Below are 14,461 nucleotides of genomic sequence, written 5' to 3'. Positions count from 1 at the left end.
TTTCTCCACATTTTAAGCTTGTTGTTCCAGTTCACAACTGCAGTCTGCTAGGCAATGGTTTGACTGCTTCTAAACTCGTGTTTGTTTCCTAATCAGATACTACAAACGATGAATGTGCCACTTTTTTTTCTAGTTGCACTTTGAGTACAGATTACAGAAGAACGTGTCCACTCTGTTTGTTTCTAATCTCTTATCTTTTTTAGGGATTTTCTAGCCTATATTGATCTGCTCTCTCCAGAACTTCAAGCCTAGATGTTCCAACTCGCAACCGCAGTCTGTTAGCCTAGTACTGAAAATGGCCATTGGCTGACGATTTATCCGCGCTTTATTGATGTCAGAAAATTAATGCCTTAGATGATGCTATTTCATTGACAGTAGTGACTTATGCCTGATGGATTAACAAGTGTTACTCTGAATTGGCTAACATAGGCATCGGCTACATGATCTTGTCAGTTTGTTAGCTGCCTTTCGAGATGGAATTGCTGCTGTAACTACATCTGTTATGTGCTTGCATCATTGATGTTATTTCGACACTGCTGTAAAAGGATTCAGATTGTACTATATGGTCTTTGGGACTAACTGGAACTTTTGCAGCTGCTGCTGGTGTTGTATCATGGTGAAAATTCAATTGGTCAACAATTGAATTGGACTATTTGAACTTGCTAGCTGCTCTCGTACAAGAGGTGAATGCTACTTATACTATTTGTTGCTTGTGGTGTATCATGTGTTCACCGATTTTACGTACCTGTACTATGCGCTCACAAATTTACTGTCATTCTGTGTTGTTGGATGTCAAGTTCACATTGTTAGGAAATAGTGTACAATCTGGTTGCCCTTTCTTTGAACCAAAGATATATTAAGATGATTTCACTAGTTTTGTAGCCTAAATAACTTGCAATCATGTTTGCCTATAACATGTAGTTTATGAACTGGAAACAACTATACATTGTTATATATTGTTGAAAAATGATATAATTTTGAATTTATGTTGTACAACGATAGGAACTTAAATCGCAAATCAGATATTTACAAGCTAAGCTTTTGAAATTACGTAAGCGTTACAACTGCAGTAATATTTGTTATTTTTATGCAGTGTGCAATGGATTTAGAATCCACCAAATTACTATTGTGATTTCCAAGGGAAAGTACACAATACTCAGCTGGTGTAGATGAATTTCTGGAGTTTGCATATAAAGATATACCAGTAGATGCAACGATCCGATGTCCATGTGAAGATTGTGTTCACACTTCAGTACTATCAAGGGACGATGTCCGTGGCCATTTGATGTGGTATGGAATACTTCAGAGCTATGACAAATGGGTTTTTCATGGTGAGTCTTCATCCGATCACAATGATGATCAACAACCACAACCTGAAACTGAAGGAAATGCTAATATGCAAGAAATGATTATGGATTCAATTAGGAAAAAATATGATGGTGATGTGCCTATGAGTGATAGTACAAAATTTTCAAATCCACTTCCAGATGAAGCGACTAAAGAAGCAGAAGCATTGTACAAATTAATTCAAGATTCAGAAAAGCCTTTGTGGCCAGGATGTGAATTGTCTCACCTTTCCTTACTTGCGCTTCTGTTCAATACAAAATCCATGAACAAATGGTCTGATAAGTCATTTGGAGATCTACTTAATATTCTGCACATGGCTATTCCAAATGGAAAAGATCTGCCCCAAAATTTTTACGACGCCAAGAAGATCATCTTGAAGTTTGGATTAGGATATCAAAAAATTCATGTGTGACCAAATAACTGCCAGTTGTTCTGGAAAGAGACAGAAAATGATGATTTTTGCTATAAATGCAAGGCTTCTAGGTGGAAAGATAAAATGCCTGAAACCAAGTTAACTAAAAAGGAAAGAAAGAGAGCTACGCCAATGAAAGTTCTGAGATACTTTCCAATCAAAGAGTGGCTGAAAAGGATATTCATGTGCAAAGAAACAGCAACTCTAGCTAGATGGCACGATGAAGGGCGCACCAAGCAGCATGGAGTGATATGGCATCCAGCAGATTCCAAGGCATGGAAGAAATTTGATGAGAAGCATGGATTTGTAGATGATTGTCGTAATATTCGGTTTGGAATAGCGACAGATGGATTTAATCCATATGGGATGCTGAGCAATAAATATAGTTGTTGGCTGGTTGTGCTACTCATGTATAACCTGCCTCCACGGCTATGCATGAAGAAATCTTATCTGTCATTGCCTTTAATTATTCCTGGACCTAAGAGCCCTGGAGATCAGATTCATGTTTTTATGCAGCCTCTTTTAGAAGATTTGAGAGATCTTTTTGTGAATGGGATGACAACCTATGATGCATCTAAACAGAGAACATTTAAACTCAGAGCGGCTGTCTTGTGGACCATAAATGACTTCCCAGCATTAGGAATGCTTGCTAAATATATGGTGCATGGAGATTATGCATGTCCACCTTGCGGTGCAAATGTATGGACCAAGCACTTGAAATATGGCAAGAAAGCTTGTTTTATGGGTCACCGGCGATTTCTGCCACCTGATCATGAATTTCGTAATGATGCTTCTGCTTTTGATGGAACAGCTGAGAATAGAACAGAGCCTATAACCTATTATGGCCGTTCCGTATTAGATGACATGGCTGCATGTGGAGATTTTAGTACCTCAAAAACTTACAAAGGAAAAAGTAGTTTATTCACATTACCATATTGGGACAGTAATCTCCTTCGACATAATCTGGATGTCATGCACATAGAGAAGAATGTGTGTGATAATATTTTGGGCAGACTTCTCAATTTGGATGGGAAGTCAAAAGATAATGTACATGCTCGTCAAGATCTTGAAGATATGAACATTAGAGGGGAGCTCCATCCACAGAAAAAACCTTCAGGCAAGTATTACTTGCCACCAGCTATCTTTACCATGTCTAAGGAAGAAAAGCAATTATTTTGCAAAGTTATTTATGGTATAAAAGTTCCTGATGGATATTGTAGAAATATATCGAAATGTGTGAACTTTTCTGAAGGAAAAATTCATGGGCTCAAAACACATGATTGTCATGTCCTATTGCATCAATTTCTACCAATTGCTGCGAGAGGTATTCTTCCAGATGATGTCATAGCCGTACTATTTGAACTGTCGTCATATTTTCGAGGCATATGTTCAAAAGTTCTTCATGTTGATGAGCTTGACCGTTTGGAAGAAAGAATAAAACTTACACTCTGCAAAATGGAGATGATATTTCCTCCTGGTTTCTTCACTGTTATGGTGCACTTAGTTGTCCATTTAGCGAGTGAATGTAAAATAGCAGGACCAGTTGCATATCGGTGGATGTACTTCATTGAAAGGTAATTTATTGCATATACATTGATAACTTATTACAATCTTTCTCTCCTAAACTTATTACAATCTTTAATTTTTGCATATGCATTTATAACTTATTGGATATATATCTGCTATAGGTATCTTGGTGAGCTAAAGTCCTTTGTTCGGAACAAAGCTCGTCCAGAGGGTTCAATTGCAGAATCTTTTCTAGCGGATGAGTGCATGACATATTGTTCAAGATATCTACAGGGTTTCTCCACCAAGCATAATCAACCATCGAGGAATGATGACAACCCAGAGGACTCTGAATCTTCAATATTTTCACAACAATCTATGTTGTTTCCTCCAGTAGGGAAACCATTGGGAAGAACAATGGTATACACTTTAACGGATAAGGAGGCAACACAAGCCCACAGATATGTGTTGTTCAACTGTGATGCCGTGAACCATATTTGGAGTAAATGTCATGCCACTACCTCTTCATTTGTTAATTAATAAATTTTGAACTGAAATAGTGGTCTTTGTATTTTGTAGAGAACATGGGGCTTATTTGAGAAGGAAGAATCGCAAGAAACGCATAGATCCAAGGACCTTTGAGAAGATGCAACATGAACAATTTCCTCAATGGTTCAAGGATCATGTAAGTACAATGATTCTATTTATTTAGGATTAGAATGTAGCTTATGCACTCTATTATTTGTGTTCCTGTAGGTGATGCAGTTGGAGAGGGAGAAAGGTAGTGACAGCATCGATGAGGAAATTAGATGGTTGGCCCGTGGTCCACTTGAGGTTGCAACGAAACATAGAGCATTCAATATTCAAGGATACAGATTTAGACCAAAGCGTTATGACAAAGTAACTCAAAATAGTGGAGTTGTTGTGACAGCAAAAACATCAAGCTACTCTTCTGCACGTGATAGAAATCCTATTCTTGGAAATGTCATGTAGTTTGGAAGGATTGTGGACATAATTGAGTTAGACTATTTCCGAAAATTTTCAGTGGTGCTATTTAAATGTGAATGGGTTGATGTTACCGAAGGAAAAGGTATGCAAATAGATAGGTATGGGTATAGACTTGTGAATTTCTCGAGTCTAACTCACACTGGTGAAAAGGCAGCGGATGAACCTTTTGTATTTGCCAATCAAGTTGACCAAGTGTTCTACGTGGATGACCATCTTTATCCAGGATGGTCAATTGTTTTGAAGATGATGCCTCGAGATAATTTTGATATGGGTGAAGAATGGAATGATGTGGAAACAGAACCTTATGATGTCAGCAAATTCTTTGAGCTTTTTGATACTGCCCATCAGAAACAAAATTGGATGAGAAGAGATATAGAGGGAGAAACTGTAGATGCTCCGGTCGAAGTGTATCGCCCCCTAGGTGCCTCTCCACCCTTGCCTACTTGGGGTATGGGGTGCCTGATGGAGCGTTCTTTCTACTACGTGGACGCGACCCTGGAAGATCGGCCCGTTTGGTCTCGCTTGGCCTTGACTGCCGAGGTCATCAAGGCCGAGCTGTCAGCACACGTTGGCGATTACAAAGACAACGTCTTCTCGTGGGAGGTCACTGAGACGGCACCGATGGTCTTCTCGGTGCCCTTCCCCTTGGCCTTGACATTTTCTTTTTAGGTTTCACACCGATTTTTTCCTTTCCCTCTCCTGTCTCCCGCCAATAGTGACTAATTCTAGTCAGAAGAAATTAAGCTCGCGCGCTTGATTACCATGGCCCCACCTGTCATACTAATTAACGACGGAGACTAACATCAGGTCTCGGAGTTAACTGTGCCATGAAAATAGGAATCCTCCCGCCCCTCCCCCCATATCAACTCAGATCCCTTCCTCGTCTTGTACGAAGGATCCATCTCTTGAGCAGATCGATCATGGCGTGCCCTCCCTCATGAACCTCATAGCTCCACCCCCATTCCACGATTGAAGGTTGAGGGCAAAGGAGGAGTGTCTTGTTGAGCATCTGGGACGGAAAGCATATCAATCCCCACCCCCGATTTCGTAGAAACAGCAGGTAAATACTAGTAAGATTTGAAGATTTTGCCTCCTCCCCCCTTTTTGCTTGAGATCTGGCCCTTCTAAGCCTTCTAATTACTCTTCTCTTGAGTGAATTTGATAGTGCACACCAAGTGTTTGATAGTTGTCCTCTGTTATTTGTTTAGATTAGAATTTTGGGGACCCTTCAGATAGATGTGGTTGTTCCTGATTCTTCCTATACTTCTTCTATAAGGTTACACCTTACATATACTTGATTGAAATTAGCATTTTACAGTTTATTCATTAGTATTTACAAAAACTGCAGTAATTTCTCTGTATAAAAAAAGAACACTAAACCTCTTTTTTTTAAAGAGAGCAAGCGAAAGAAAGGAGTCCCGTCTTGGCTGTTCCCTTATGCATACGAGATAGCTAGGCTCAGAATCTTGTCTGCAATTATGCAGGCAATAGGCACCCATGTCTGCAATGATTGTTGTCTATATAATGATTCAGAGGCTGTTTTCATCACATTTTACTAGGTGGTAATTGTTTCATTTGATTTTCATCAGATTGCTCAGAGGTCATGTGCTATTTACTCCGCCACCGTTGCTGCCGATAGTCATTGTTAGTCTAATCAATCCATAGATTCTAATACTGCAACATGCAACAGGAAACAGTACACAACCGGCCAGCTGCGCTTGTTTGCATTGCTACCACAACGGCTAGGTAGATGCGACTGCCTAACGGCTAGCCAACAAATGTTAAAACATTCTGTACTGTAGTCAAACACGCTGCTCTCTATTCTGAATAATCCAAAAAACTCTGTTAAGCTAAAACCATGGTATTGTGCACCTATTGACTAAAGTACTTGAGTGTAGCTCAGTTCAGTTCAGCTAGCTATCTTCAAGATTATCCATGCAATGAACAGTCAAAACCATAAAACTGAGAAAAACAACACTTGCCAAACACGTTGGTTGTTTTGCTAAAACTGGAAAAACAAAACTATGTTTTTGGAAAACATGTATTCATTGCCCACATATTCATGTTGCAGCAGATATGTCACGGACAAGAATTAATGTTGTTGAATCCAGTGAAGAATATATGATGGAAGAACCGGTCGAACATCATAATTCTATTGAAAAAGATGTCGAATCATCTGATGTTCATGAAAGAAGTACTAATGATGACGAAGGCTTCACAGTTCATGATGATGCTGATGCGGATGAAAATGAAGATGGTAAGTTTGTTGCTGATTCCTTACCGTCTGCAATAAATGATTATTCATCATCGTAATATATAATTCATGCTTCTATATATTCAGCTGAAAATGCAGAAACAAAAGAGCGTAAGAAGAGGAAGCTGAAATATATTTGGAACCTTCCAAAAGGGAAAAGGATAATGGTTCGATGCAATGACATAGATCAGCCAGTTGGAAAAGAGGCTAAACATCTTGGGGACTTTCTTGGCTCGGTTGCGAGGAATGGTTCATTGTGTTGCTTGAGCTACAAGGATCGGAGATTTCTCAAAACTAAAACAAACGTAAAGGCTATACTAGATCAAGTGAAGGTAAATTTTAATCCACTCAATATCCTTTACTAGCTTGTTCTATGTTGCCTTACATTGCAGTCACCCTATTTATGTTGTAATGGTTCTGTAGATGAGGTTCCTGTATCCTCCTCGCATGGAAAAGTATATATTGAAGACAATTGGAGACAGATGGAGGCAACATAAGTCTGATCTGAAAGCAATTTATTTTGATGAGAAAAAAGCACCGAAGCCAATTTAAACAATAAACCAAAATGGGTGACTCCGGATCAGTGGAGATCTCTAGTTAATCATTGGACAACCCAGAAAGCGAAGGTACTTACAGAATTCCATTTTCAACTTTCTTTGTTGGACTTTATATATATATTGTCTTGCAGATACCATGAAAGATATGCACATAATTGTTTTGATTCAATATTTGATAGGAAACTAGTGCTACAAATAGGAATAATTGTTCACTGAGGAAGTCTACACACACTACTGGGACAAAAAGTTTCGCTCGACAGAGGGAAGAAATGGTAAAATTCTACTAACTTCATGCATCTCTCTTCCATTCATGTTATGTAATGTAATTCATGTTTACGTTACATATCAACAGAATGATGCAGATCCTGAAAAGAAGTATCCTCATAGGGCTCACTTGTTCATCCATACGCACAAGCCAAAAACTTGCAAGAACAAACTAATTAATGCTCATGTGGTATATTTACAACTCTCAACCAGTCATTTTTGAATTTGATATTATATACATTCTTCTTATTTACATTCTTTATGTATATTTAGGAAGAGTTAAAGGATATTATGGGAAAAAACCCTGAATTAGCAGAGAACAGTGATGGCAAGATTGCATGGAAAGGAGATGCGTTAAACAGAGTATTAGGAGATGACAAGCCTGGTCATGTACATGGTTTGGGACTAGTTCCATACCCGAAAAAACTTTTTGATGTTTCTACTTCACGTATATTCCAGAATACACATTTTACTTCGGTGGAGGACACACCAAATGAAGATATGCTAGCATTTAGAGTTGAACTGGAAAAGTTACAGCAAGATACGAAAAATCAAGATGCTAAAATTATGGAACTACAGGAGCAGATGAGAAGAATGGAAAGACAACCAAATCAGGTAAATTTCTATGAAGTATAAGCTTCATTTAGTTTGTGGACTAACCTTTCTGAATTTATATCATAGGAAATTTCAGATCCAATGGCTACAATTGGGCTTGAACCTTCGGTTGATGGACATAACTCAAACAGAAAAGTTTGTATCATAAAATCCTAAAATTTCACTCTAGAAATTATGTCTCAACTAATGTTTATGTTATGCTATATGTAGAGGGTGCTTGCTCCTCCCGTTGATGGACTCCGACTTGTTAAAACACGACCAAGTAATTTACAGAACAAGCGAAGTGGTTCAAATGGTGCAGATTTGGAAACATCAAACAACAATTCTGTTTCAGATAGGGTTTGTCTACTTAAATACTCTTTGGAACCTGTCATTGCTGAGTTTTAAGTTGTTACTCTTGCACTTTTTGCAATTGCATGTATAATACCTAAAAGTTGATTTGTACCATTTTATACTAGAACAAACAAACTATGGTTCATAATGGTGGCAGTGCACGACAAGTAGAACAATGTTCTGCTGCACCCAAGGTATCATCATAGTCTCATATCCAAAATTATGATCAAACTATATTGCTCCCATGTTGATGTGGTTACTTGTTGCTATCAGAATGTTGTCCAGAACCATGAAACTTCTGATCATAATTTTAGTGCATGGCAAGGGGAGATAAATTCTGCTGCGCAAAAGGTATAATTCCATTACCATATTCAATATGTTCAAAAAATATTGTTTCCGATGGTTATGTATCTACTGGTCATCGTGCTATCAGAACGCTGTCCAAAACAAAGAAAATTTACTTGAGGATGTCAGTGCGCGTCAGGGGGAAAAAACTTCTGCTTCAAATAAGCTGGTATCTTTTCATAATCACAAACAAATTTGTGTTCAAACTATGGTGTTAGCTGTTTATTACTTCTTATTTGGATGATGTTCCTCCTATAATAACCACTATTAGACTGTTGTCCAGCCCAAAAAAACAACAAAAGCTGCTAATGCAAGCAGTAAGAGTTCTCAAAGTGCTTCCCCGACTTGGTTGGGTGCCAATGAACTACCTGTAAGAGTCCTCGTTCATTTCATATGCTCCCCTGTTCTTTTTTCTGTTTTCTCATATGGTAACTTTGGTTTTCTCTAACAGGTAGGAACTAAAGTATTCTTGAAGAGCCTGAAAAAACATAACAGGGACGTAGCTCTTGCTACAATTGTAAGTTGTGATCCTAAATTTAAACTTGATGGTGCTGAAATTGGAAACGAATTCTGGGCGGTGCATGTCGATATGGCACTTGTGAAAACTGACAATTTGGTACGGAGTCGCAAAAATTGCAATACTCTCGGTAATGCTGAAAAAACAAAGATTGCATGGCCTTCAACCTTTGTACGTGACTAATCCTGCCTCCGTTAGTACTTGCATCATGTCAATGCATTGTGTGTTAACAATTCATTTTATTTTCTTGTTTGTAGATTCAGAAGATAAATGGATGACTATATGTGTGTGTGGCAACTCAACTGCAAAGAAATATGTTGATGGTCCATTTCGTCATGATGATGATGATGTTGATCGATGGATGCTATCAGTTTTAGTTATGTCGTAGGGATAACGTTCCTGTTGGATGTTGTTCCCTTGTTAAGTTTTAATTAAGTTGTAGGGATGTTGATGGATGCTTTTGTTTAAGTTTCAGTGTCAGAAAATAGTTAGATTATGCATCACATTTGGATGATGTTCTCCTGTAATAACCACTATTGTAATCTGACAATTTTATCTAATATATGATTTCTTTGTCTCGTCAGTATATTCTCTTGTTTTTCCTTCACTTGAAATACATAATTATCACCTCTACATGGAGCATTACTTTAATTGCTAGCAATAATAATAATAATAAATAATAATAGTAATAATAATAATAATAATAATAATAATAATAATAACAACACTATATGTACCAACACTTGGAGCGTTGGAAATACTCCGTTGCCAAGCAATGGGATTTTGATTCTTGTACATTACGCACCAACATATAAAAGTGTTGTAGATGTCTGTTTTAACTGTTGTAGTCTTGCAACGGTCCCTTTTACCAACGGCAATATAAGCGTTGCATTAGGCGCTAGCAACACTGGTTAAGGCTACGCATCCCAAACCGTTGGTAAAGGCACTGGCAACGCATATATGGAATTTTAGATACAGAAAAATGCGTTGCTATATGAGGGGTCCTGTTGTAGTGTTTGGGAGCACTAGGGAGATGGCTTGAGGCTGCCTGAGGGTCTGGACGAGCTCGGGGCTCCTTATTTATAGCATGACTAGGTCGGTTCCATGGCGGCCAGGGATAAGATCGACGGTGTGCTGCTCCTGTGGCCGTAGACGACGTGGCGATGCAGGAGGCGGCTTGGAGGAGCGAATGGATGAGCTCGGGCTGTTCCAGGGGCAGCTGGCGCGCGGCTGTGGCTCGGGCGGCGCCGTCTATGGCAGGAGCCTGCTGCGGACGTGGGCGTGCCGCAAAGGGGCTCTGACAGCGGCGCTGTAGGGCGCCAGGGTGTGGCTTGGATGGCGAGCAAAGGCCAGGCAAGCGAACGCGGTGGCTCGGTGCACAAGTGTGCAAAACATGCGCTCTGGGCGTGCCCAGAGCAGGCACGCGAGGTGCTCGGCACAATGCCAAGGCATTCTAGGCTTCTCTGATGCCTCTGCAACTAAACAGAACTAGGCTAATGATCATGAGAGAGCTAATAGACATGCTGGTAAGGTCACTAGAGCAACTTCCTAATGCAAGTCTAAAAGTATGCCAAAACTGGCCATGCTCCCAACCTGCTTAATGAAATGCCAAGGGCATCTAGGCATCTCTACTGGTGGCCAAAAACTCCAGACCATAGTCTCTTTAGATGACTAAGAGGGTGGCAAGGTTAGTTTGTTAAAAACAAAAACTTGTTAGTGCAAGTTTTTGAGAAAACCAAATCTGGACAGAAAGAAAATGGCATTATTGCATGAACTTAAAATCCTCCATTAGGCCCAATCTCCTAAACTTAAGGGTTTGGTAGACTGTTCTCTAAGAAGGAGAAAGATCATGGGTACTAGAGCAAAACAAAATAGGGTTGCAATAGAAAACACCCAACTGAACCAGAGAGCAAAAGAGGATGATTTGCTCAAATTTTTCAAAGAACACCAATGGGTCTTTGCACAAAGTTGAATCATACATTACTACTAACATCCCCTAATTTTGGTGGAATTTTCAGAGAAATATTAAATAGGTTGCAGTGCAAACCACAAACTGATCCAGATTTGAAAACTTGAGGTAGAGCTCAAAGTCTCCAAATGACTAAAAGATATTTTTGCATAAAAGTGATGTGGGAGCATCCCATGACATCTTCAAATTTTGATGAAACTTATAACTAATTTTACCAAAGGGTTGTAGTGCAAAAGAGGCTCCAAAACTTATGAAAAATCATTTTTAAAGAAATAAGGCTCAGGGAAAATAATTATGCAGATAAATCCACTGATAAAAGAATGTTTTTCTTGAGAGGGTAAACAAGTCCAACAATACTTTTGAAAAGTTTTCACTTGGGGTGAAAACTCCACAATATCAAGGAAAAGAGTGGTTCTGATATCAAAAGATAAATCCACAAAAATGAAAATTTAATTTCTTGGCAAAATTTTAATAAACAAAACATGGTTAAAATTTTTGGGGTGTTACAACACTACCCCCTTAAGAAAAATCTCGTCCTCACGCTTTGAAAAAGAATTACTCCTACTATATCAAAGTAATATCACAAAAATAACCACCCTACTCACGCAATAAAACGTGGCTACAGTGAGTGGGAAAACAAGTGGTGCAAAACTATAGTGTGGAATACTAGCACTGCGTGGAGAAATCCATGGTTGGGGGGAAACGAGATATTTCTAAAATACGCTGGTCGCACTCGAGAGCACAGTGCTCTCTCTGGCTGACAGGTGGACCCGGGGCCCACTGTCAATTTCTTCTTCTACCTCTGGCTCTCCCTTCTTCCTCTCTCTCGCGCGCTTTCCCGCGCTTTCTCCACCAGCGACGTCTAGCGCGTAGGGCATCTAGGCCGTACTGCCGTAGTGCACGGCGTGCTAGCTGCCGGTGCAGCGTGCACTCACCTTGCGGGCCAGTGCGCTTTCGGCACTGCTCGCGGATTCGCCTCCGAACACCGGTGATCGAGCGACGAGCGGCGCTGGTGGACTTCGCCCACCGTACACCGATCTCGAGCTATAAAATGACCGAGGTGCTCCTCTCTTCTTCCTCACACCTTGCCTCGCTTCTCCTTCTCCTTCCTTCTTCTCCATTTCTTTTTGCAGGAACTCGAGACGAGGCTCTAACGGCAGAGGCGATGCTGGACTGGTACATGATCCTGGTCTGCGGAGGGTTGGCGACATTGCTGGGGTTCTCTGTGCTCTTGTGCGCGATGATCCTCGATGATCGTCGTGATGCTGCTGCTCGAGTGTTAGCTCTCCGCGGTGGCGGTGATCATGAGGATTAAGTGCGGTGTCGGGTGCCAACTGTCGTCAGTGTGCTGTAGGCAACTTGCACCCGAATAATTACCCACAATTCCTCCTTCAGAGACTGTGGTGTGTTAGGGAGGAAAATTAGTTAGATGCAACATGTGCACACGGATTTGCAATTAGTGCATGTGGTCGAGTGGTTGGGGTTGTTAGTCTGCTGTCATGGTGCTGTGTGAATAAAAATCTATGTCGTGAATATATATGCTGCAATAACTTAGGAAAAAATCTCACTTCAGAATTTACCGCGAGCGAAAATTAGTTAAATCAAAATTAACAGCAGTAAAAACTACTCACATAATTGAAACCAAATATTTGACTCATTGCAAAAATTTAGAATACCACGCATAAGTTGCAACACATAAATAAATGCTGGGATAATAAACATAGAAGTGACGTCTACAATGAAAGCGGTAAATGGACAGGGTCCTGAGAAAACGTCTCTGGTACTGGGGCACACTTTTCTTCTACCGGGGGAAGCGGATCGACTAGTCGATGAATGCGTCTCTCCTGGTCGGGCCTCAGTGGTCTACTAATGGCGATCTGAGGATTTAAATCAGCGAGGCTCTGGAGATAACCCATTATTCGTTGGGTCAAACGCTCTTGAGCGATGACATACTGGGCAAGGTTGGCCAGTACTGGGTCTCTCTCAATTCGTCCACAGGGAAAAGATGCTACTTCTCCGGGTGCTGCACGACTCGGGAAGTAATAATACCCTCGTTCGCTGGCATAGGGTACCGCGAATCGAAGGCGAGCAAGCGCTTCATACGCAGCAGCTTCTATGGCCATTTGTGGGGTCGGCATAGATTTCCCCACGAAGGAGACTTCCGTTGGGTATTGGTTTGGGTTTGCAGGAGGGATGTGCACCACTGCCCAATATTTCGAGGTGGATGGGGTGATCCTCGATTTGAGCAACTCGTACTGGGGTGGATGGGTAGAACTCATTGTACTGCAGGTAAAGCCCCACAATATTTTAACAAAACTGCCTGGGGTGGCATCTGGGGTTCTCAGATAAATACTAGGGCTTGGCATGGCAAGGGAATGGTTGTGAGAGTTGTGCACAAGGTGAGGGGTACTTGGCAAGGTCACGAGGTGGCCTTTTATACAGCATCTGGGCTAGGTCATTTATCGCGGTGAGGGGCAACTAGCCTGTCGCTTCTGCTCTATGGGGCTGGGTTAATGCCATGGATACACATATCTCACAAAAGTGACGTGTTACTGTGGGTGTCGTCGGGGGTGGTACTTGGAAGCTACACCCGGAATTAAAAATGCAATCGTGCGCCAACATACTTATGTATGGCTATTATTTAAAATATGGGCGCAGAAGCAGACGGTATTTAATTATGGCGATACAAGATCACACAATTACAGGGTGTGGGCATACTACGACTCGGTACTACTCGTTTATATCTAAGCGGGCGTGCCTTGTGGACGCCGAGGCTTCTCCACGGGTTTCACCGTCGGGGTTAGCTGGAGGGGGTTGAGGAGCTGCAGGGTCGGGGTAGCGATGATGACCATCGCTGGCGTTGTTGACCACGATCCCGTTGGAGCGTATTCCCAAAAGGCGACGAAGCACTTCTGGGGATACCAAAGTGTTTTGGTCGATGGCTGGGGTAGACCTCAAGGACTCAATCGGTTGTCCGAACAACACGACTGGGTTGTCAGCGTCGGGCTCATCTCCGCCTCTTGCCGGGGCTCGGCGAACCAGTTCTCCACGGGCTGTGGGCAGATCAAGGGTTATTTGATCGAACAGTTCCTCTAGTGCACTTACATTGCGCACCAGATGCAACAATGCAGGATCCGTCTTGTGATCTCCGTTGGCATCCTACGGTGGCCTACCATACCCGTCACGGCTGGGGTAGTAGTAGAACGAGCGATAGTTAACTCTGGGCGACAAGTGCCGGAGTTGAACTATAGCCTCTCGAGCAGCTAGTTGGATGGCCTATGGCTCAAAGGAAGTTGTCCTTCCGGTGAACCTGTAGGGCTGTTCTGGCGATAGA

General features: G+C 41.2%; 1 protein-coding gene and 1 pseudogene across 1 annotated transcript; both read left to right on the top strand.

Moving 5' to 3' along the window:
* Positions 1 to 1,285: 1,285 nt before the first annotated feature.
* LOC147982436 (uncharacterized) lies at positions 1,286 to 7,079 on the top strand (annotated as a pseudogene).
* Positions 7,080 to 7,621: 542 nt separating this feature from the next.
* LOC147982435 (uncharacterized) lies at positions 7,622 to 9,642 on the top strand. Its single transcript, XM_087517332.1, has 9 exons — positions 7,622 to 7,963; positions 8,030 to 8,098; positions 8,174 to 8,302; positions 8,422 to 8,490; positions 8,570 to 8,647; positions 8,730 to 8,810; positions 8,925 to 9,011; positions 9,093 to 9,329; positions 9,416 to 9,642. Exons 1-9 carry the CDS (start codon positions 7,640 to 7,642, stop codon positions 9,434 to 9,436), a joined length of 1,095 nt encoding a protein of 364 aa, XP_087373458.1. The 5' UTR covers positions 7,622 to 7,639; the 3' UTR covers positions 9,437 to 9,642.
* The last annotated feature ends 4,819 nt before the right edge of the window (positions 9,643 to 14,461 follow it).

This window comes from Triticum urartu, chromosome 3A (assembly GCF_056163025.1).
Source record: "Triticum urartu cultivar PI428250 chromosome 3A, HENAU_Tu73, whole genome shotgun sequence".
Taxonomy (NCBI): Eukaryota; Viridiplantae; Streptophyta; class Magnoliopsida; order Poales; family Poaceae; genus Triticum; species Triticum urartu.
The sequence above is the reverse complement of the archived record's forward strand: the minus strand, read 5'-3'. Positions and strand labels throughout refer to the sequence as shown.